Source organism: Wasmannia auropunctata, unplaced genomic scaffold (assembly GCF_000956235.1).
Source record: "Wasmannia auropunctata unplaced genomic scaffold, wasmannia.A_1.0 LD335828.1, whole genome shotgun sequence".
NCBI classification, from domain to species: domain Eukaryota; kingdom Metazoa; phylum Arthropoda; class Insecta; order Hymenoptera; family Formicidae; genus Wasmannia; species Wasmannia auropunctata.
In genome coordinates, this window is record NW_012027062.1 from 930,625 (window position 1) to 953,528 (window position 22,904).

General features: G+C 41.3%; 2 protein-coding genes across 2 annotated transcripts in view; one reads left to right on the top strand and one right to left on the bottom strand.

The window, feature by feature from the left end:
* The window catches only part of LOC105455912 (TSC22 domain family protein 1), a 74,712-nt gene that overhangs the window by 22,135 nt on the left and 29,673 nt on the right, over nt 1-22,904 (bottom strand). Inside the window, exon 2 of the mRNA XM_011699621.1 lies at nt 11,981-12,266. Within this exon, the coding sequence (XP_011697923.1) occupies nt 11,981-12,266 (286 nt within the window). The remainder of the gene's footprint in view (nt 1-11,980; nt 12,267-22,904) is intronic.
* The window catches only part of LOC105456021, a 126,293-nt gene continuing 118,694 nt past the window's right edge, over nt 15,306-22,904 (top strand). The window contains exon 1 of the mRNA XM_011699787.1: nt 15,306-15,537. The gene's annotated coding sequence lies outside the window, so the exon portion shown is untranslated. The remainder of the gene's footprint in view (nt 15,538-22,904) is intronic.

Here is a 22,904-nt window from a genome sequence, read left to right on the forward strand (position 1 = left end):
AGTTCTATCACAGAAAATTGTTATGTCTGATATACATATATGTATGTATATTAAAAATTATAGTTTTCTTATATGTAGAATTAAAAATTAAAATATATGAGAAAATATTATAAAACTAATAATTGAAGATACTTCTACACTGATATGAAACTAATATACATTTTAAATTAATTTAAATATCCATCAATAATATATAGCCTTTATTTTCTTTATTCTAATACAATGATGTTAGAACTGCCAAGTATAATCTATTTTAATATCAATCTTTCATTACAACCTTTTCTATAATTGTATAGTTTATATAGTCTATATTACACAAGAATCTTCTGCCTCTTTCTATTTTTCATTCTAAGGCTGTACCGTTCGATAGCTTTATCATCGCCACAGGCTGTAACCTCCCACAGTGGTGACGAAAAATCGATTATAGCTTTGAGTAAACGGTCTGCAGCGTGCTAGGTACATGCGTCTTCCGAACACATCGTAATTCACGCCGTAAGACTTTCACCGCTAATCGTCCATCGACTTTCGAACTCTCGTATAGACTATAGAGAGGATACGCGGCGTGCTGGGTCTCGATAATCATACGTAAATCATTTCGTCGTACCGACCGCGTTTTTGAAACGCGCGACTTACCATGTACGCGCTGCTCGGACATTTTTATTAATTTAGTTAACGGCATTAACGAATTAATCCGTGATAAAAAAAGGGAACACCGTGATGAATGACCCCCCCCCCCCCCGAGAAAAGATCACGCATTCTCATGTGTTTCTACGTCATACTATAACTAATCGACATTCGGCTGGATGTGCATATGAAATGTGCCAGCGAAGCATGTCGGACGTCACAAAAATGCTGTCCAGATCTACGCCGTGCGGTCGGAAGAAGATTCGCGCGTGGTCGTGTGATGACATTTCGAATTAAGAGACTGCTGAATTATTCATCTGGCCGCGGATATGACGATGTGCGAAATATGAGCTGTCCTGGTTGCGTTATCTCATTCTAATCCGTGATCGATGTTTACCGAATTGACGAAGAACAAAGAACAGAAAAAAAGAAAAAGCGAGAGAGAGAGGGGGGGGGGAGGTAACACATGCTGTTATTACGTCATTATCTGGCCGAATATAACGAACAGTACATAGAATACGATATTACCGAGTTTTTTTTACGCCGCTCGGCCTTTCATTATCTGCGCCCTACAATCGCGATAAAGCCGTACAAGCTTCGGCTCGTAGATCGTGATTGAAAATGCGTGTAAGGTGTACGTAGCATGCCCGAAGTCGATATTCTGAAGGCGAGGGAGGATACGGGCGCGGGGGCGAATGCCGGGAATAAAGAATAGTCGAGAACAGATCCATCACCAGGTGAACGATCGACCGAACGGAGTTATCCGTCATCCCATCTCTAGGTTCACCAGCCTCGCGATACTCCTCCACGCCCGTCTCTCTCGCTCTTCGTCCGTCTGTCCGCGAAGGTGTGGCCGGCGAGACAGACGGACTGACAGTCAGACAGTCGGTTGTCTCTCCACGTGTATACGCGCGCTTCATCTCCGATCCTCTCTCTTTCTCTCTCGTTTGACGTGCACGATAAAAAGGCCGCGCGGCCGCCGTCGCCGCCGCCGCAGCGGCTTCCTGAAAGCATTTAATTGCCGGCCTGGCACGCGATCAAATATCAATTATCAACACTTTACGGAGCGGGAGTTCTTAAGTTCATCCTCGTCATCGCGCTGTGCGGAATAAATCGTTCTTATTTAAGCGAAACGGCCGAACTCGCCGAGCTGATTGATCATCGGTATTCTCTCATCTTCGAATCATTGGCTATGCATGTTTCTTAACGATTTGGTATTTTAATTCGTATTCTTCATTTCGTATTCTTAATTTTGTAATGAATATAAATTTGCGCCATATATTAAATGTAATATCTCGCCACATTAAATAATAATTTTAAGATAATTTAATCTTCAAGAAAATATTCATTCGGCCAGATAATGACGCAACGAGTTTTCCACAGACTTTAAAAGTTTATAGGTAGACTTTTATTTTAAATGCTAGTCTTAAAATTTTTTTATTCTAGTTATAGAAATAATTTCTGACAGCAAAATAATTGCCATTTAATCTGTCATAAAAATGATTCTGAATATTTAACTCGTAAAGATTAAGCACAAAACTATCTGCGTTTGTGTGTTCGAATAAAAGATAGTTTGTTAATTGCAATATGCTTAGGAGGACAAAAGGTAATGATACAAATAGATAGATAGATAGATAGATACAAGATAGAATAGATAGATGGATAGATACGCGGAAGAGGTTCAACCATTCTAAGCTTTGCAAAGCTCAGTAATGATGCGTTTATCGGAACAATCTCGTCAGTTGAACATTGTCCTTCGTACTTAGTGAACGTCGCATTTAGCCGCGGGGTTATTGAACGCCGCATTCAAATTGCGTCGGTTGATCTCAGATCTGAAATCTGCCCTTCGAGGAGAGTAGCGCGATCGCGCCTTGATTGGCAGCTTTCCGAAGACGTCGGTGCCGCCGCAATGGAAGAGCCGAGCGCTTCCCCGGAGGCGTAAAACGGTATCAAATATGCCGCACGATGCAATCCGTACACCAACAATAGTCACGATGATTATATAATATCAGAAACAACGATAATAATCGCGATAGCAGAAGTACCGCCGATGATTACATGATTATGTAAGATATCTCAATAAAATGTTCTCAATAAAATCGAGATAAGCATCTCTTCGTTACGTTTACAAGTCTCAAACATATTTCATGTTATATTATTCAAAGCGCAGTTATATTTAAACGTAAATTAAGAAACGTGGAAAACATAAATTTTCTATTTAGAATTGTTTTATCAAAATTTCGTATTAGTTTTTTATTTTTATTAATTTTACACATGTCAAGTACTATTGTCGAGTACTCTCATACATATACATGTTTTTTTTTAAATAAATATTATAGTAAGTGCATTGTTTTGTATATTTGGATAACAATCTTTTATTATTTAAAAGTGTTATCGCGCGTTTTAAATAATAGAAATATAATTAATAATAATAAATGAAGAGGAAGTATAGGTATAGATATTGCAAAAATCCGAACATGCTATAATGTTGAAAACACATCAGATTAATTCAATATTTATTCAATATTGATGTACAATACATTAATATGTAAATGTATAAATTATGCATCTGATAGCCTTTCATAACATGTCATGTAATGTCTAATTTCGCGAGCGGAACTTTTGGCATATTAATGGCATCCGCATGCATTAATAAGCAAGAAATTCCCTTTAAAGAACCAGCCGCGCGGCTATTCCCAGTGGCTGTTCGTGAGAAATACACTATGCTTATACAAACGGAGCTTAGTTAACGGAATCGTTCGCTCATACACTCCACATCAACCCTGAACTCGAGAAACCCGCTCGAAGGCACTTGGTACACGTCAACGTCAGGTTCGTACCTACGTCGGGTAAAAGTGTAAGAATAGAATCGAGTGGATAGGTTCTTCTGTGGCTCGTTCTGCGCGCGTCGGGCCAAAAAAGAAGCGAAATAGAAAGGCGCGGAGTGCGAGAGAAAGAGAGAAGAGCACTTCTTCACGAGTCGTATGAGGCCGGGGTATGTCTTTAAAAACTTTCAAGAGGCATGCGCGTTATCGTTAATAGTGTACACGAGAAGAGGTCCATGGGGAAAACAAAGGCGCCATTGTCGCGTTTACGGAACTTGACGTTACAGTCGGTCCACGGTATAATCGATGAGTCGTAATTTGATGACTCTATTTCTTGCCGTCAATAGCCCGAGACGTAAGTGTCGTCCGACGAACTTTTTGCTTGTATAATTACGATTATGCGCGCATTCAATATGGTGAAAGAGATTTTCTTAACAAAAATTGAGACGTTATATAAAATTTGTTTATAATGCCTGCAAAATGTTGTATAAAAGGTTCACGTTAACAAAATACCTTAAAAATGATATATTCAAAAAGAAATTATAGCCGTGTTCGTTAAATACTGCAGTTAGAATAAAATTGGAATGTAAGATCTTAATTATCGCAGGCGAGGAGGCCAAAGGGAGAGTGTACGAGACTTTGACATCCATACTTCTGGGTGGCTCGTATAAAATTCTCTGAAGAACAACCGCACCGCGCAGGAGGTCGATGGCTTTCGCCGCAATCGGGGTGGGAAAAGTTGGTCTCTGCGGGTTGCCGCCGGGTTCGTCGAATCTCCTGACTCACGACGATCGCCATGGATACGGTGGTATGTCTACGACGTCTAGTGTAGAGATACGTGACGGCTGTTAACATCTTCTTTCGCGTCCCTCTCCCTGCAACCGCACTCCCACGTGAAACAACGCGAGTTGAGAAAAACGACGATAAATAACGACCGGCTCCTGACGGCCGATCGCGTCTTTACAAGCATTCCTAAACGAGCGCGGTGCCATCGGCAGGTGGAACGCGGATGTTTCCGGTACCGCGCCACATTTCGTGTCGTCGAGATAAAACGACTATATGTTCGGCATAGCTCGGTGAGTGCCGCAGATAAGAAAGTCTCACCGAGAACGACTCCGGTCGTCTTCATATAATCGTTTCAGGTTGTAATCTTAATTATGCTGAAATGCCGTTGGAAACTGTGTGGCATGAACGCATCAATTATCAAGCTTGTTGCTAAAGGAAGGTCTCGGAGAATTTAGACGTGAGATACGCGCTAGACTTAAGAGCGCTTAGAGCGAAAGAAGGTTTCTTGCAGGATAAGGACAGGTCTTGGATAAGAATAAAAGTGTTTTCCAGAGTTTCTTCTCGTTATTTTAAATTTGAAGGATTTAAAAAAGCAGATCAATTCTGGTGCCTTTGCAATTCCTTTGTACCAGAACTTAATAAATACACGTCATATCAGATTATTCTATTTTATCACCACAAGTACTACTTTCTTATAATTAAACGATATTTGTTTACTAAAGCACTGCAAATTTGTCGCTAAATGACGCGGCGAATGTGGAATGTATATGCGGGTATATTTTAATTTGTGGCGGCGTCGACTTTATTTCTTTCCGCCGAGCCACAAACATAGATTTTATCGGCGTGTTACTCGCGAGGCGTCGAAAGGAGGTTGCGACAACAGACTTCATAACGCGAATCGTGTAATCACGAAATGTAATCAAGCGGCCCGTGAGATATCGCAGGTTAAATGAAATGTCATAAACCCTGCTCGCGACTTTAATGAAAATGTTGGCGCACCAACCGTACCGTGAGACTCACTAATTACCGTGTCCTGGCGATCGTCGGGATATAAGCCGCGGCATTACGTAGATTACGACGTAGTTTCCTAGTTGTGATTAATACGCGCTATTATAAAGTAAACTTCGGCGCGTAATTCTTCGGTAATTTGTACGCGCTCAGGCTGCCAAAGAGAGATAACACATAGGGGACACGATAATTAACTCCGTACCAATCATCGTTAGCGGCGCGGTGCGCTCGATCGCTTGTCCGTCGCGGCGAAATCGTGCGATACACGCCACGAGCGCGCGCGTGGGTATCGATGTGCAATGCACTATCTCGATAATAAACGTACCATTATCCAATTTACCGTTTTCTATAATTCACATGTGCAGCGCACCGGCGAGGTATATAGCAGTACCGTCGGCCGCATCTCGCAAGATTGATGATTTGCCTATCTTCGCCAGCGATCTTTATTTACATATAATTAACTCGTGGCTCTTTGAAGTTTGAATTAATTATCCACTAAAATGCACGATTAATACGCTCACCAGTCTTAGCCTCTCTTCCTGTGTAATTTCTCCGCTTTCATGACAGCTATCTGATGGCATTAGCGAGCCCGCGATAATTCATATACGTGCAGCCTCTTCTCCGCGAGATCGCGAATCATTTTTCATATCCGTCATCGGCCGAATGAAGTCTACTTATGCATTCATACCGGCGACACAATCGAGGAACATTACGGATACGTTTAAATCGGCTTACATTAGTTATGAAAACATTGTTTCCTTATCCTATTAGAGGAATTGGGGGTATCATATCATTTGATCCGCTTTGTTTCGTGGATCTCTTATTTTCTTGTTTCGTCCTTTTTAATGTCTTTGTTAATAAATGCACAAATCTTTAGCCCCGTTTACCGAAAAATCACATAAGCCAATGCATAAAAGTAATATTCATAATATGTTAAATTAAAACGAAACAGCATGTATAAATTTCATTTTGAAGAAGAAAGTATCAAATGATTTATGCACATGATGTATACAATCATTTGAAACATTATTATATATCGTATAAAAATTATTATTATTACCATATATAGTTATCGTTATTAATTATGCATGCAAATGTCCGTAAGTATGTAATTCCGTCTTGCCACGAATAATAAGATTACGATCAGCATAAAAATTTCCGCATTTACACAAATTGTTTTCTTAAGAGGCGAATCCATATTGATTCTACTTAATGTTTTTTTAAATCATATTTTTGGATTCTCTTTAAATTGAAAAAAAAATGGTTCATTTTTCGTAAAATGGCGTGACAAATGTTAAATTCTTACGCGTGCAATCACGTGCTCGTGATCGAAGCACGAGTGATAGCCTACGCACCACTCGAATACGTCGCTTCGCCGGCCCTGCCAATAAATCTACGTGGGCGAGATCGGCTTTTAGATTAAAAGTGCACGGCTCGGGGGCACATAAAGAGGCGGGAAGGTGCGGGACTCGGGGGTTACCCCATGAAATTTTCGCTCGCGCGCACGGGACCCCCTCGCTACCCGTTCTCGTTTGCATTCGTCGGCACCGCGCGATATACAGGCGCGAAGGTGCTTACTTTCGTCGCAGCGAATGCCCGACACTGTGGCTCGTCGAAAAAGGAAGGCGTCGAGAGGAGCGAGGGGGAACGACGACGTGAACGGTGAAGAGGAGGAGGAGGAGGAGATGGAGGAGACGGAGGAGATGCTTACCGTTGGACTAAGGGAGGCCTCGTTACGTTCCCTTGGTCCAAGCGTATACGCAACGAGATAACATCGATCCAGTACGGATATACGCGAGAGAATACAGCTACCTGCTGGTTATCGTACCGTGGAAATAGCAAAGCGTGCTCGCAGAAACATAGCGTGAATTAGATATACGATTTTCGAATCATTTATAAGAGGCTTTTACTTCGCATTACATATGCAGAAAATTTTAATTCTGTCTCCTTGCATCGGATAAAGCAATGAGGATATTAATTTATTCTAAACAGCCCGATTGTTCTCTGTTACAATTAATGCAATTATTAATGCTTTTTAGCCTCTATTGTAGATCAAACATTTGAAGGTTGATTTGCGAGTCGCAACTTTATGCGCATTATTTCTTATTTCCTCGGGAATGAAGCCTAGCCGCTTTGTGCAGCGTAGTTCGCCTTGCTTAATGTCATGGTGTAATTAATGTCCGGCGATTTATACGCACGCCGTTATACGTCGCGCATTATTAAATCGATTCATATTCCGATGCAAAGCGCTGAGAGATTAACCGCTCTGGAACACGAGATTTCTAACACAATAAGAGGCAGATATTAGAGCCAGACAAAAGTATTCACAAATATACGGAAGTTTACTTTTTTATATGATTATATTTACATCCAAAGAAGATACTTTATATGTACGATACAAATTATATTTATGAATTACACGAAGATGTCACAAAAGATTTTTAGAACCAAAAACAAAATTGAGCAAGCAACCTATTTATTTTTTATTTATTTATCTATTTCATTAAAAAAATGTATTAAAAATTTGTGAAATTCTAGACGTATTAATCTATATAATAATTAAAATAAATATAACAGAGAAGGAGTATAGAAAGCTTGCGCAATGTCGGTGCGCAAAATTGTTTATAAATCAAAATTAAATACATATTATACATAAATTATAAACGCTAATTAATAATATTTTTTCGCAAGATATTAAACTAATTAAAAAGATAGCAAAGATATTAGTCAAAATTTAAATGTAGAATTTGTTTGGTTTCTTTTCACAAGTTTTAAACTTTAGCGTTCGCTATTGAACTGGTTGAAGTTTAGAACGATTCTTCGATTTAAAAAAAAATGATTTGTCTCATTTCTAACTTCGCACAGAGTAACTCATAAGTGCCACAAACACAATACAATATATTTCGATCAAATACACGTGTCGAAAAGCACCCTTATGCTCGATAAACTGCCCTTCCGGTTACTTAAAAAATTCTGTTTACGCCAAGAATGATTTGTCTCATTTCTACCTTTGCAGAAAATAACTTCCTATTTCTATTTTCATTATTCCTTATTTCTGGCACTTAGAAGTTACTTTGTGCAAAAGCAGAAATGGGACAAATCATTCTTGGCGTAGCTAGAATTTTTTAAGTGACCGAGAGGGTGGTTTATCGAGTATAAGGGTACCTTCCGACACGTGTATTTGATCGGAATGTTTTTTACCTTGTCTGATATTTAGAAGTTACTTTGTGCAAAAATAGAAATGGGACAAATTATTTTTGGCGTAGCTAAAATTTTTTGAGTGACCGGAAGAGGTGTCTTTCGACGATCGAAATATTTTGTATTGTTTATGACACTTATGAATTACTTTGTGAGCGAAGCTAGAAATGGGACAAATCATTAAAAAAAAATCGCTCCAGGAACGTTCCAAACTTCAACCAGCTTCACTATTACGTGTTTGAAAATTTATAAATAAATACCTATACGAACTACTTTTCCCTGTTAACTTGATACACTTCCCCGAATGAAACATTCCTTAAGGGTACAATAATTAATCTGCACGCTTTGTTCTTATATTTGCGAATCTCTTACTGGCTCTCCGTGTGAAACATTTTTACTCGTCGTTCATAATAAATGCCACCCTCGTCGAGCGTTAACGGACCCTCGCGCGGATCTTCGAGTGCGAAATGTACGAGTTATTGCTCGCTGTTGAAGTCACGCCGAATCGTGCGGCCTACGTCGACACGAGGCAAAAGACCGAAAGATACTTGCAAGCTCGCATTAAGTCCGCTCTCTCTCCTCTGTTTTCTTTGGTCCCGGCCTCCCCGCCTTCCTCGTTGTCTTTCCTCGTCGACAAGCACGGGTCTGCATCACGTCGGGAGTAAGAGGCGCGATCTCGTAATTATTACGTCGTGAAGGATGGGAAGTGACGCGATGATTACCGCCGTTGCCAGCCTCCTTGAAGCCCCCTGATGCACCGTTCTCTTGCTCCGCTTCTATTTTCTTTATTTACCGCCGCGCCGGGCTCCACTCGTGCGCCATACTTCGCGATTTGGCGACGAGGACGTCGTGTCGCACATCGGAACACGTTTCTCCGTAAGCCGTATAATATGTACGACGACGCTTGCGTTTTATGAAGATAATAGAACGAGAAAATTTTTCTCAAGCGCAGAACAAGTTATAACGTAATAGTAATTAAAGTTTAATTGGCATGACGATGACGTGATGACTAACAGCTTTCATTCGAAGTTTATAAACGGTTATACGTCTGCTCTATTCACGCATAGAGAAATGTCTGCGGTACTATATGATTGAACGTGCATGCAGGAGGCATCGAACGATTTTATCGTCGTCGGAAACAAAGGTTTCGAGTGGGATCAAGAGGGATTAGATTCGAATCTAATCTCGGCTTTTATTGCGACCGGAAATACGCTGCAGCGTATCCGATACAAAATATAAAGCACGCGAGGAGAGAGACCGACCCGGCGAATCATGCAGCAGTGAAAAAGTGCTGTCATAGTCCTGACAGGGTCAATTATCCCCACCGTCGACCGCCGCCATTCTCGACGTTAATTGTCGAGTGGTATAACGTAGCACGACATGCCGGCAGCGCAGGCGCCACAATAAAAAGAGGAGCAGACGAGGAGTGCGCGTCCTCCTCGCACGGTAGGATGCACCCAGCCGCCATTTTGGTGGCGGTGCAACAGAGGCGTAATAACTGCGGGAATTCATGGTAATGGCGATAATGCGTGCCCGGGCGGCGGGGTCCGCGGGGCAGAAGAGGATAGGGGCGAGGCCCCTCAAGAGGGCCCACCGGAGGAGTGGGGAAGCACCGCGTGTCATGATGCAGAAACTTGCGTACATTTCGTGCGTACGTGCGAACACCGATCCCGAAGGGAAGAACCATGGGAGCGGGACCGGCGTGTTTCTGATTGGTCGGGGCACATCAACCGGATGTGAAGGTCGGCCTACGTTGGGGGAAAAGCATCCGAGAATTATCCCCTTTGCAGTTTACACGTTACGATACGGAAACGCAGGGAGGTCCGTCGAATTCTTTTATAATTGACTTTTATTATCGTTGTCATGCACTCATTAATATATATTTTTTTGATCGATCTCCTCCATTTCGAGCTAAAATTTAATAAAAGAAGAAATTTCCGATGCGTAAATTAATATGTCTGGCGTTTATATGTCTCCGCTACAAAATATGACGGAAACAATTTTAACAATTAAAGTCGCGAGAATTAATGCTGACTGATACAGATGTGAGTTGAGAGATGAGCTAAATGAATAAAAAGAGATAAGGAAAGTACAAAGCTTCCAGTGATCTTGTGTCGCAATCTTCTATATGATACTGCTGCAGTTTTAATATTTTTCAATTTGTTTTTTTAACAGCATTATTATTTTCTGTCTCTTTTAGCATATAAACGAGAAATAATATTATTATTATGTGAAACTTTGCATTAAATGCATTTTATACTCTCGTAATTAAAACGGGGCAAAAATCACATTTACCAGAAGTGGCAAAAAACGTAGCACGTATGCTGTGTACCTACGCCAGGTTTACTTGTCATTACATTTAATGAACGTGCTTAAGACGATCACCTCATGTGCTCGTAATGATCTCTCTCATAATCGCACAGACGATCATTATCCCGTGTCCAACCCTTGATTTGGAGCAATTCGAAATAATGAAAATCCTCGTGTAGTACTTCCTGTACACGGCAGGCAGAGTAAGATATTAAGATCTCTGAAGAAATCGCCAAGTCGTAGCATGTGTAAGTATAGCACTAGGTATTTTTTTAAATTTTATCACAAGCTGCTAAATTATTAATTTAACGTTTCAATAAAAAAAACTTATAGGATTTAATTCATCTTTTTTTCTTTTTTTTTTATGAAATTATATCAAAATAATACATGAAATAACTTATTATATACGCGTATGTTATAATTAGAAAAGAATCTGGACACACTTGTGAAGGTGTCTGAAGAAGTAGAAATTTCACAGTATGGTTACATTGAATCTTCGTTGACGTTTATTCGAGAGGGATCTCCCCAAATCCTGAAGCACGTACTACACTGGAAAAGCTGTTTGACGAATAAACACGTTGCAAACACGAGTCGAGTGTGTGTACGAGGAATAACCCTCGGTCCCGATGTGGACAGATGTATGGCTCGAAAGGACACTCGTCGTCTTTCGAGAACTACTAGCTGAAGTGATGACAAGAAAAACTGACAGAGCATAGCAAATGTCGCATTACTTGAAGCGAACATATTTCGATAGTACTTCTACTCGTGCCCGACAGAAACTTCTTACTTGCTTGAATGACTTAATATGGAGCAATTAAAACATTTTAATAAAGTCCGATGTTTGAAAGTTAACGGTTAAGATTTATAGGATGGGTCGACAAAATTAAATATTCTTTTTTTCTCAGTGTCGAAATCTTTTTTAAATGTCATGCAGTGACATTTGATTTTGTGAAAGAAAGAATTTCTTGTGGTTTTTTATTTGTGAAAATTTGTAAATCTTACTCTCAAATGCCGCTAATGTGTCACAGGATTTATCTTTGAAGATGTAATTTTATAATATTTTTTATGTTTTTTATATAATGGCTTTTATAAGAACGAATTTCCTAAATTTTCTTGCTTCTAATTACGTTTGTATAATAAATAGTATGATAAATTGAAAATAACTGATATGTCCTCTGAACAAAGAAAAACGACAACGATTCTAATGCTACGAGAAATGTAAGACTTACCAAGGGTGCCATCCAAGGAAAAAGAATGCCTATCGTTTCTCCATGCCCATGAACACAAATCGCAGGTGGTGAGCCCATCGGTGGCGATGCTCTCTTCGGGTAGATAAGGTGGTCTAGGTGGCGGCGGTACAAAGCTCCCAATAACAGCCCACAGGGAATCGACGTCGTTGCCGACGCCGGTATAATACAATAATTCTTCCTCGGCGACACCGGCGAACCAGTCCATATCGTTTACACTAGGATGGACTGTGTTCGTACTTGTCGTGGTTGAACCGGTGACCGTGGCCTAGAAATAAAGCAATTGGTCAATGCAAATTCACATAACAAAAATTATATTTAAAGATGCGCTGTGTTCCTCATTCTTTCAATTTTAATAAAAAATGATTTTTAATTGCGAAAATTTTATAATTATAATTACAAAAAATAATTATAATTATAAAGTTATAATTATACAGTTTATAATTATACAATGAATGATATATTTTTATATTATACACGTCTAATAAATCATCCTCATATTATAATTCTAATTTCTTAAGTTTAATTATAACTAACAATAGTATAGAAATTTCACGTTTCTAATAATATCCTATTAATTAATTATATAAAATGAATCGCTGAGCGCAATCTACTATTATATTTAGTACGGTTTACTTTTTACTTGTCTGCTTATTATGTCTCCCTGGTGCTCTGACAGTCCCGAATAAACACGACTAATGGAACCCCCATCATATCCCTACGCGAGTTGTGGAAAAAGTCGAACGCGCATCCAGTCTGTCCCCACTGGTACATGTTTCAGGAAATGGCGGGGTAAACAGACGTTAAAATCAAAAAGTGAGGAACAAAGTCGGCGCATCTCTGAACATTCTTCTTGCTTGAAACAGTGAGGAACACCGGATGAAGCGGGTCTTCGCAAAGAGACGTTCAGTGTCCTAACTCTTACGACAAACATTGAAAACTGTATGGGCGGTAGCAAACAAACGCGCCTTCTTTCTTTCTCTGTTAGGTCGCTTCCTACGTCTTGTGCAGGAATTTAATGAAGAGACTTGATAAACAGCAACTAGACGTCCACACGTTAATTATAAGAAAATAAATTATCTAAATCTCTTAAATGTATTTTCAATATTTATCATATGGAACGGAATGCGTAGGAGACAACAAGGAGATTACAAATACATATATGAGAATTTATTTATTCCGATATAAATAAATTAATAAATGTAGTCTGCTGTTCGATAAGAATAAGTTCATTTTAATATGGCGTACGGAATGAAATATCATTTAATACATTTATTATTTAAAAAATGTTCAATGTGTATTGTCGTCGCGCGTGGTTGGTATGAACTGAACAAGAAAATCGAGAAACATTATGGTATATAATGTTGAATATTTCTGAGTGAATAGTATGAAAAAATCTATACATGATCTCTACATACTCATTAAACAGTGATTAAGTACTTCGAAAGTTAATTCTATAAGGGAAAATTCCGTGCCGGGGTTTAGTGAAGAATTCAGGAGTCAATATAGATAGCGAATTATTTGCAAGCCTCCTATACTGATGTTTTTGACCGTGCAGTAATTATATAATTATTGAAACACATAGAGAAGTATTAGACAGACGTCTTTTTTTTTCTTATTTGATTATCATAATTGCAGTAGTATACTTGTTAGAAAATATAGGAATTTCTTCGAACGCGGATCGCATGCAACTTGGTACTTAACTAATGACTCTATCCATCCGTAGCCACGAGGCATTCCGACGTGTTTCATGCGAATCGCATATCAATCTAGGATGCGCAATCAGATATTCAAGCGAAATGATACATTCGTGATTTTAGTATTAGAGATAAATGTAGTTCGCCATGATAGAACGGAAATATATTACGGCGCATTTAATATGCTTTTACAAATTACTGCAGTGCACGAGTAACTTCCTTAATAAATAGTATACGCATTAAACGCATTTTGTAAAGAAGAGCAATATTAAAATTAAAGCTAATATCTCATTTTGATTTATGTGTGTTTAATAAGAATATAATAAATTAGATAAAAATGGAAGATATCAATTGAATATAAGAGAATTTTACATCTATCTGTAAAGCATAAACTACTATTAGATAATAATGAAGATACCGAACGATAATCGTGTTCGTTCATCACTCTTTAAAAAGGATTAAAAGGATCGAGGGGCGTAGAAACAATGCCGTGCGAAGCGTTCCTCTCCATTGAATTCCATCAGCTTCGGATCTGGTTGAACGATCGAACGAAATAATCTCTCCCCGTGAGGGGATCCATTCGAGCATCCGCGGTGGTTCTTCGCCGTCCGACGTTCGCGTCACCGGTAGAAGACCCAACGGTTTGCGTATCATCGACGGGATCGGGAGAGTCACTGTGTTTATTCTCCTCCCCGTTTCTTTGTCATGGCTTTTCCACGGCGGCGAGGTGGTCGCGGTGCGAGATTCGACTGCAGGCAGGATGCGTCCTTGTATCCTCACGGAGGATGGGGTGCTTTTGTGGCGTGCGGAGGAGGCTCGTGGTCGGGACTGTGGATAGGAACCGGGAGAAGCGCTGTGAGGCCCCTCCTCGCTCGGCGCACAATAGCACGCATTGATCGGCTTAATTACCGTGATATCGGCGTAATTAAAGCCCCGTTGTGTTGGGGGCCCTTTCTACGAAGGCGTCGAAGTAACCCGTGACTCGACTCCCGGCGTCAGGATTCTCGCATTCTCCCCGTCTCTCTTCTCGATTCCTTCGTACGATTCTCGTCAAGGCCCCTCTGTCACTTCCCCGCGTTCCTCGGCAACGCTTTGTTAATAAGCCATTATCCGGCCGGCGACGCACCTTCGGCGGATCGGCGAGGCGCGCGTTCAATCGCGTGGTGCTTTTAAAGAAGCGCGGCTCGCAGAGGCCAGCCGTGGAGAAATTACCAAGGCAATCTCATCCGCGGCGTGTGCGGGACCATCCAGGTGGAGTCAATTTTTCAAGTGAGCACATCCGCTATATCGCGATTTGATATCGAGAAAAGAGACGGCAGATTATGACCGCGTGATGACGAGCGATATTGGAAAAAGCTTTGCCTAGCTCGTATTTCTCCCCGTGTTTGTTTTTTCTCGATTTTATACTTGATAAAATATTTCAACATTTTGAACACTTATATGTCTCACCAAATTTCGGAAATATTTTAAATAATTGTTATATTAATATAATATAATTATTTTTTTGATAATGCCAAGTATATTTAAATATTGAACACTATTATTAAATACATATGAATGTTTGTTTTTTTTTATCATCCATGTATATCAAACAACAATATCTTGAGACAATTGAAAATCAGCAGACTGTCACACGTGCGGTTAACTTTCCCGATTTCTAATGCTATCGTGATATAAATTTTTTGTGATACTATCTCATCTGCACGCGTTTGCATCGTTTGGATTTCAAGGCCAAAATCAAAATATCGTCTATTATCTTTCCAGATAGACAGTGAAAAAGAGGATCTCCCAGCCGAAAGAACTGTAGTCAATCTCGAAGTTTATGACCGCTTCAGATATAAGGTTAGTAACATAAGAAAATAGTTTACATTTCTATTCGCGAGATGTAACGATATTCACGTTAACGACTGATCGGTTCATTACCGCGCGATAATACTTCTTGTAATTCTCGCAATCACATAATTTTACAAATATTTTATAAATATTCACGTTCGCGTATTAGCTAATTAAATATTGAAAAATGGGGATCGTTCGATTAATTTGCGACATATCGGTATCGACTTAACCAGTACCGATCTATAGTGCTAGCACTTTGAGCTATTACTTTCCAATCTCATCTGCTGTGCTCGTTATATTCGAAGGAAACATCTCGTTATAATTACGAGGCGTTGGCGTTTACGAGCGAAAGGGATGAAGCCTTATACTTGTTAACTCTAACATCCTGTTCAACTGCGCCGTCGTTTCTGGACAAGTCTGACTCAACCCGTTAAAAGATTCGTTACCTCGAGCTTTGTGCTTTAACCGCGAATTCCGTGCGTTATGCGTTGGACGTTGAACAAGTCCCTTTGTGGTCGTCGTATATTATCCAAATTATTTAAGTGTTCATTGTGACTGGTGAAAATACTCTCTTTTATTTGACTAAAGTATCGTAAAATTCAACACAAAATTCAATACAAAAGGCTGAACCGTATGGAAATTAGGGTGGGTAAAATCGAAGTATTGTTAGAAATTAATAATTAATGTTACATAATTGCCATCTGAATGTTTTTGCATCTGAATATTGTTCACGGCGATTGACACATAACTTTTGTACGACAGGAGTGTAAGAAGTATAAGAAACGCCGGATTCAAAGGGCCGACATCGCCGAATGCGACTAAAATTATAGGGTCTCCCTCAAATTTCCATGTTAAAGTGGATTTAAGATTCTTTCGACGTTTCGGTTGCGATTCACACCATTGTCCCTGCGGCTTCTCCTTTCGTGTCCTCCCCTACCAACATTCTTCGTCTGTCTTTCCATCGATCTCTTGTCTTCGAATATATCTTAGAGCTCGCACCGCGGAATTCGCGCCCTGTTTCTATCGAGTCGCCGCCGTCGCCTCTCGACGTGTTTCGTCGGACCGCACGCATTTGCAATTCTGACACATTTGGCGGTGAGGTATAACACAGTGCACGCTATTCGCGGGCGAATCTGCCCTCCTCGAGACAGAGAGAAAGACAAAAGGAGGAGAATGTATACATGGCGGGAATGTTGGAATATCAAATGATTCTCGGAAAGATCCTCTCCTGGCCCATCTCTTCGTTTTCGATCCCGTTCCCTCCATCGTCTCTCTCGCTGACATCGCCTCGCGATCGTTGTAGCCCCCGTGAATTTTCGACGCTTCTTGGCGCAAGGCGGGGGAGGGGAAGACGTATCTCATCATTCTCCTTCTACTCTCCCTCTCCCTCTTTTTCCTTCCCGCTAAGTTTGAGAGGTCGTTAAAGATGGGTTCGAGGGCCAGGGCCGTATATAACGGATAATTGACAGCCGTGCCGGGGCCGCCGTTTGCTTTGCATGGACATTGAATCCGCGCGGATGGACGTACCGGCCGAAAGGAGACGAGAGGCGGCGCGACGTGAGGCCACGAAATTCGACCGGCCGGCCGAACAGAATCGCGAGAGAGAGCATGAGACGTGACGTGCGGGCCAGGAGGAAGCGGAGGGCAAATGCTCGCTCGCTCAACGGACTCGTAAATTCTTCAATTCTGATGTTCGGAAAGGCACAAACGCGATCGTGACATGGTACTTTCTTCCGCGCGAGGGGCAATCTCATTTCGGCTTAATTGCAACCCGATGCAGCGGTACTTCAGCATCTATCGGCCTTATCGAAAAAAGATAGGAAATTGGGGCAAAGAATCAAGAATGAGACTGAAAAAAATGTGATTTTTTTTTCAAGAAATATAGAGATTCTAAATTTGCGTAACGCTACAATAATTTTATAATTTGTAGCTAAAATTATAATGTTTCTTTATATCTTCATCTTTTCTGTTACGCTATACATAGCAATTAAGTATTTTTAGTTTGCAAACCTATATTAATCAATATAGGAACTGGATATGATTCAATTATATAATCGTGATATCTATCTCAAGTGTCATGTAGCATTTGCATATATCATATATTTCTTCATTAAATAGTGAGCATTCTAATAACGATAACAGCTAAAGAGACATAAAGTTACCGGTTTAATCGAGTTCTTTCTAAATCATACACGTAACTGATAAAGATACAGAGCAAGTAATGGACACTTGCGAAAGCGATGCCATGCGCAATATACAATTTCGCGAAGAGTAATACGTTTTCATTGCGCATGCATTGTTATTATCGGCGATTTAGCGAACACGGCCTAACACGCCCGATAATTGAGAGAGCAATTTAAACGGACAGACAAATGCGACAAGATTATAAAGATCCGTTTCGCGTTGCTGTACCCATACACGCAGTTTCGTACGTATATAATAGCCGAGGAGTCGCGATACGCGAACGTGCAGTTACGCGAATCGCAAGTGGAGCGTTCGTATAATGCCCGTGAAAGTATATGAAGTCTCCTTTAAATTACGCCGCAAATTACCGTCTCCCGCTGTTCGCCGTGCGCCGCGACCCCACGCGTGCCACGCAATAGCACGCAACACCCGCGCGCATTAAGAGAGCTAATGAACTTCTCAAGAGTATATTTCAGCCCGGCCGTACATTTTTCTTCGATGCGTTCCGCGTCGTTACGAAGACAACGGCGATGATGATTTTCACACCCGAGCGGCCGTTTTTTTTTTGCGAACTGCGCGCGGTCGACACACATAGGAGTACTCGCGCGCGTTGTACGCACGCACGCGCGAAGAATATTAACGCTCGTGATTACGCCAGGACACGACGGACCTTTAATGCTTATCCTCCTGTCGCCAGTAAAATGCGATTTGCAAAGGCTCTTTAATCAAACGACTTTATTATATGTTTGTGTCACTATATTTACCTAGTTATTCACGCACGATATGCTAATAAAAGACACGTATTATTACTCAGGAATTTAATAGCTATAGGTACTTGGTGTATGCCAAATTATTTAATTATTTATTCGCTATTGAAGTTACTTATCTGTTTAAAATAGAATAGATTTTTTCCTTTTATTAATTATTTCTAATTTTATAAACAGTTAAGTTTATATCTAATTTAAGTTTTTTTCATTTTATAAACAGTTAAGTTCCTATCAATGCGTTTACGAATACGTCAAACATTCACATTAATTAAAAGAAATTATTTTATTTTTATCATACGTTTCTTATTTATGAACGCTGTGATGACTATATTTAGCTTTCATAATTCTTTTTAAACATTTTCATATTAGTTTCATTCTCATTTTCTTCGGCGACTTGATGCGATAATATAGTTAAGCACAAATAGATTTGTAATTTTTGTGAGAATATCTTTCATTGTAATTTTATTATTATATATCGATATTTTTATCCCGAAGAGATTAGATGTTTGATTTCTGATTTCCAAAGTTAATTTCTGGTTTTATCGAAATAAAACCAAGATCAACGCCGAAATCTATTTCGTTCGCTTTCTTCTCTTCAAGGAAGATTGAAGCGAACGGACAAAAATGACTTGTCAAAAGATACTTTAGTTCTCCCTAAGAACCGGGTGATCGATCTAAAACGGCCAACAGGATCTACTGGTTCTGTTGACTTCTCGCAGGGACGTACCTGCGGTTTTCCGAACCTGTTTCTTCTCGTTTGTGCCTCTCACCTTTCCTGTTCGCAGCGGCTCGCGTTAAAACCTTGTTCTCATTTGGCTTGTACTGGGTATTGGGGACGAGATAAAATCCGGTGGCGGATTAGCCCCGGTAATGGCATCGATACAAAACCAGTCAGTGGACCGGCCCGATGTCATAATATTATGGTACGTGCTGATGTTAGTGGCGTGGTGTGACGCGAGAACTTCCCTTTCATCGGGTGGACAATGTTAGTGTAGCTGAAAACCGACGTGTCCGGTAGCGAATCAGCGATGTCGAATAGCCGTAGGCTTTCGTTGCTTTCGAGATAGAAAAAAAAAATAATCTTCCGAGCTAGAAGTCTAGAGAAAATTGTTTATTCCCTCCTACGAATTCTGTACGAATATAAAATATTTACTGTGCTAACAAGATGATCATTATTTCAATGGGGAAAGCAGAAGTCGATTGTAATAGGGACAATAGGGGCCCGAATGTGGCAGAGCGGATGAAATGATGGCGCATGCGAATCCGCTGTCCCATTAATTTTCTGGGAGAGCGAGCACAGGACTTGCCGATAATGAGTTAACGTGGGATCGGGGATCTCGTTTATCTTCGTCTTTCGAACTCAAACTCTTTCTCGCGTGCATCCACGATCGAACTTGATGAACGTTCTATGACTTATCTCCGTCCATCTGACCGCGAGGCCGTGATCGTAGGAGGTGAAATGGCGAGGAGGGGAAACAACGACGCTGAACTGAACTGAGGGGAGGACGAAGAGAGGATACCGTGCGGTATATAGTAGACACCGCGACTACTTTGTCCGTCTGTACGCGTTGAATCATCCGGTCGGTTTCCTTTCACGAGTCGATGGCAGCCGTTCCCGCATCAAGGCCTGTGGTCTCCTCCGAGCAAGCATAATGACTCAATCCACGATCCACCTTGCCCCTACCCTCATCCTGACCACGAGGAGATCTCTCCCTCTTTCTCCTTCTGACTCTTTCTCTTCCTCCCCCTCCCCCCGACTTCCCCTCCCGCCGTGCCACCCCATCTCTCTTTATCTTACGAAGATTATATACGTCCGTTCGTCTCCGGCGAAGCCGAAGACAAGAGATCTGTGGTTTTTCTCGTGACCGCCTGCTTTACACAGTTTCCTTTGCCGCTGTATTCTTTAAACTCCTTCCAACTACTCTTTATCTTTGTCTTCTTGTTCTTCCTCTTCATCTTCTCCGTCTTCTTTGTGATCGACCCTCGCAGAGTCGACTTCAGCGGCGTTAACTCGTGCGCTCGCGTGACGCCGTGCTGTTTATAATGTTGGACGATCCCTCCTGTGATTATACCTTGTGGTCCTGAAGTCTACTACGACGACGAGCTAGGACGACGGGGCGCGGACATCCTCGAATGACTAGGCCGAGTCAAGTATAAGCGCGTAAATCGGTGGCTGATTGACCGCCGGCTATATTATCTGCGACAGGCGAGGTGGAACGCTAAAAATGATCGGTTGCTCGAATTAAGACGTTATACCGAAACGCGGGCGTTTAGCGCGCGGCGGAATAAATATCTCGCTGTTACAGCGCCTGTTTTCGCCGAGGTGTTATCGGATCGGTGGAATATGCGTCGGTCAGGGAACCCGTCGAAGGAGGATTATGCGTCGTAGGCACGAATAAATGTACCCTGAGTTATTCTACGATTTCGCTGAAAACGATAGAATTCCGCGGTACTTCGTGACAAATTGATTTACGTACAGGCGCTTTTACTGGAATGTAAGGGATGTGTCGTATTCACCGGAGTCGCGTAATTTTAATTTCCTTTACGGTATCTACCCGATTGGGAGATAGGATACAATATACACGTGCATGCGTACTGAGAGACGCGGTGTATATCATGCGGAGGTTAAGGTCGGCAGTATATCCCTAGCTAGGAGCGGCGATCCAACGATCTGCGTCGAGGCATCCCGCGAGTAACGATTACCATACGGGGTCGCAATCGTACTCGAGATGCGCGCGAGATTGCTACCGAGTTGCGAATAATTGCGGCTCGGAATAGAAGTCGCAGTTCAACCATTCAAAGCAGAGATATACTTGGGTATTATTCAGACGTAGGATGTATTATCGCTAAGATATTAGAAAAGTACTAATTAACACGATATCTATCGTGTCGGATCGAATCGGCGAGTACGATGAGAAGCAATTCGCCTCGAGCGAAAAGCTCACAATCAGATGCGCGTTTATATAGCACATTATCTTTATGCCTTGTAATCAGCATCGATACATAAGGGCGCTTAGAATTTCTACTTGTATATACGCTGATCGAACACATTGTATCAATTTTTCGAAAATTCTACGTGTACGTGTGTGTGTGTGTGTGTGTGTGCGTGTGTGCGTGTCGAATCGTTTAAGAAGCCTCTTACTTTTCAGATAATTTAATATTTGTCGCACACATAAGAATGCATTCAAATGGCACAATGGCCACTTAATTGACCGTAGGATATTGAAGCCGCGGACAAACACCATCTCGTGCAGGTGGTTGGTTCTCTATCATCGTCGGAAATTGTGGTGTTTCGACGTTGACAGTGAACCGCTCCGGATGACTCTGCACTCTTGCGTCAAAGAATGCGGTCCAGAACCGAGCCAAGCGCCAGCTTTTAGGGCTTTAGTTGCGCGCATGGGACGGCGATGTTCCGCACCGGGTGTTCTCTCTCTCTATTGGATTTAATAATAGAATTATCCTTTATTCCTTTGAATTTATCACGTTATTTCGTTTATTATTATTTTTATTTCTCCTGTAATAAATATATCTGCTATCTTATACAAGAATTTGAAATATTCATACAATAAATATGTATATGTATTTATGATTAATATTGATTACTGTCTAAAGATTATCAGAAATTTAGGCCGCAGTTTTAATGGTTTATTTCAGTAGTGCAATTCGCATTTTTTTAATATCTAAAAATATTTTTGTTCTCGTCCGTTTGTGTTCCGTACAGCTTCGTAACCACGTGCACGCATGTGGAACGATGCAACGATTCGCATTTCCGAGGTTATAGTGCCGGATGGAGAGCGAGCCAGCGCAGAAGAATGCTAAAGACATCTTTATCCCATTCGGCGCGCGATAAGAATGGTCCAGCCTATTATTATGATTTCAATGCCGCGGACCGCCGATGCAAATCGCGATCGTGCAACGCTCTCCTATCGGCACCGCCGATCGGCACGGTGATTGATTCTTCGGTATTCATGCGGATCGACGTGGCGCGCGATATCATCGTCGTCATGGTGAAACCGCCGTCGTTCTGGTAAGAGAGACAGTGAGAGAGAAAGAGCATTGACACACACACACACACACACACGCGCGCGCGCGCGCGCACATATACATTTGGGATGTATGTGTTTGCCCATATAATGTACCGGCGTCGCGGCGTTCAGTCATTTCAGTTTCCGGCGAGTCGCAATCGGGGCGGCCACAACCGGTTCAAAGCTACCGATGTACTACCGGCCGCAGTTGGCTGGATAGTTTTGAGTCTTGCCCCTCGACGGCGAAGTTAGCCGAGCGAAACGTCATTTTTCAAGCGGTCGGATTTCTCTTGAGGATCGCCGGCCGTGGTAGCGGCCGGTCGGTTCTGTTCGCATCGCGCCGGTTAAGTGGAGAAATTGATTCATGAAATATGGGATCAATGCGCGTGGAACATTT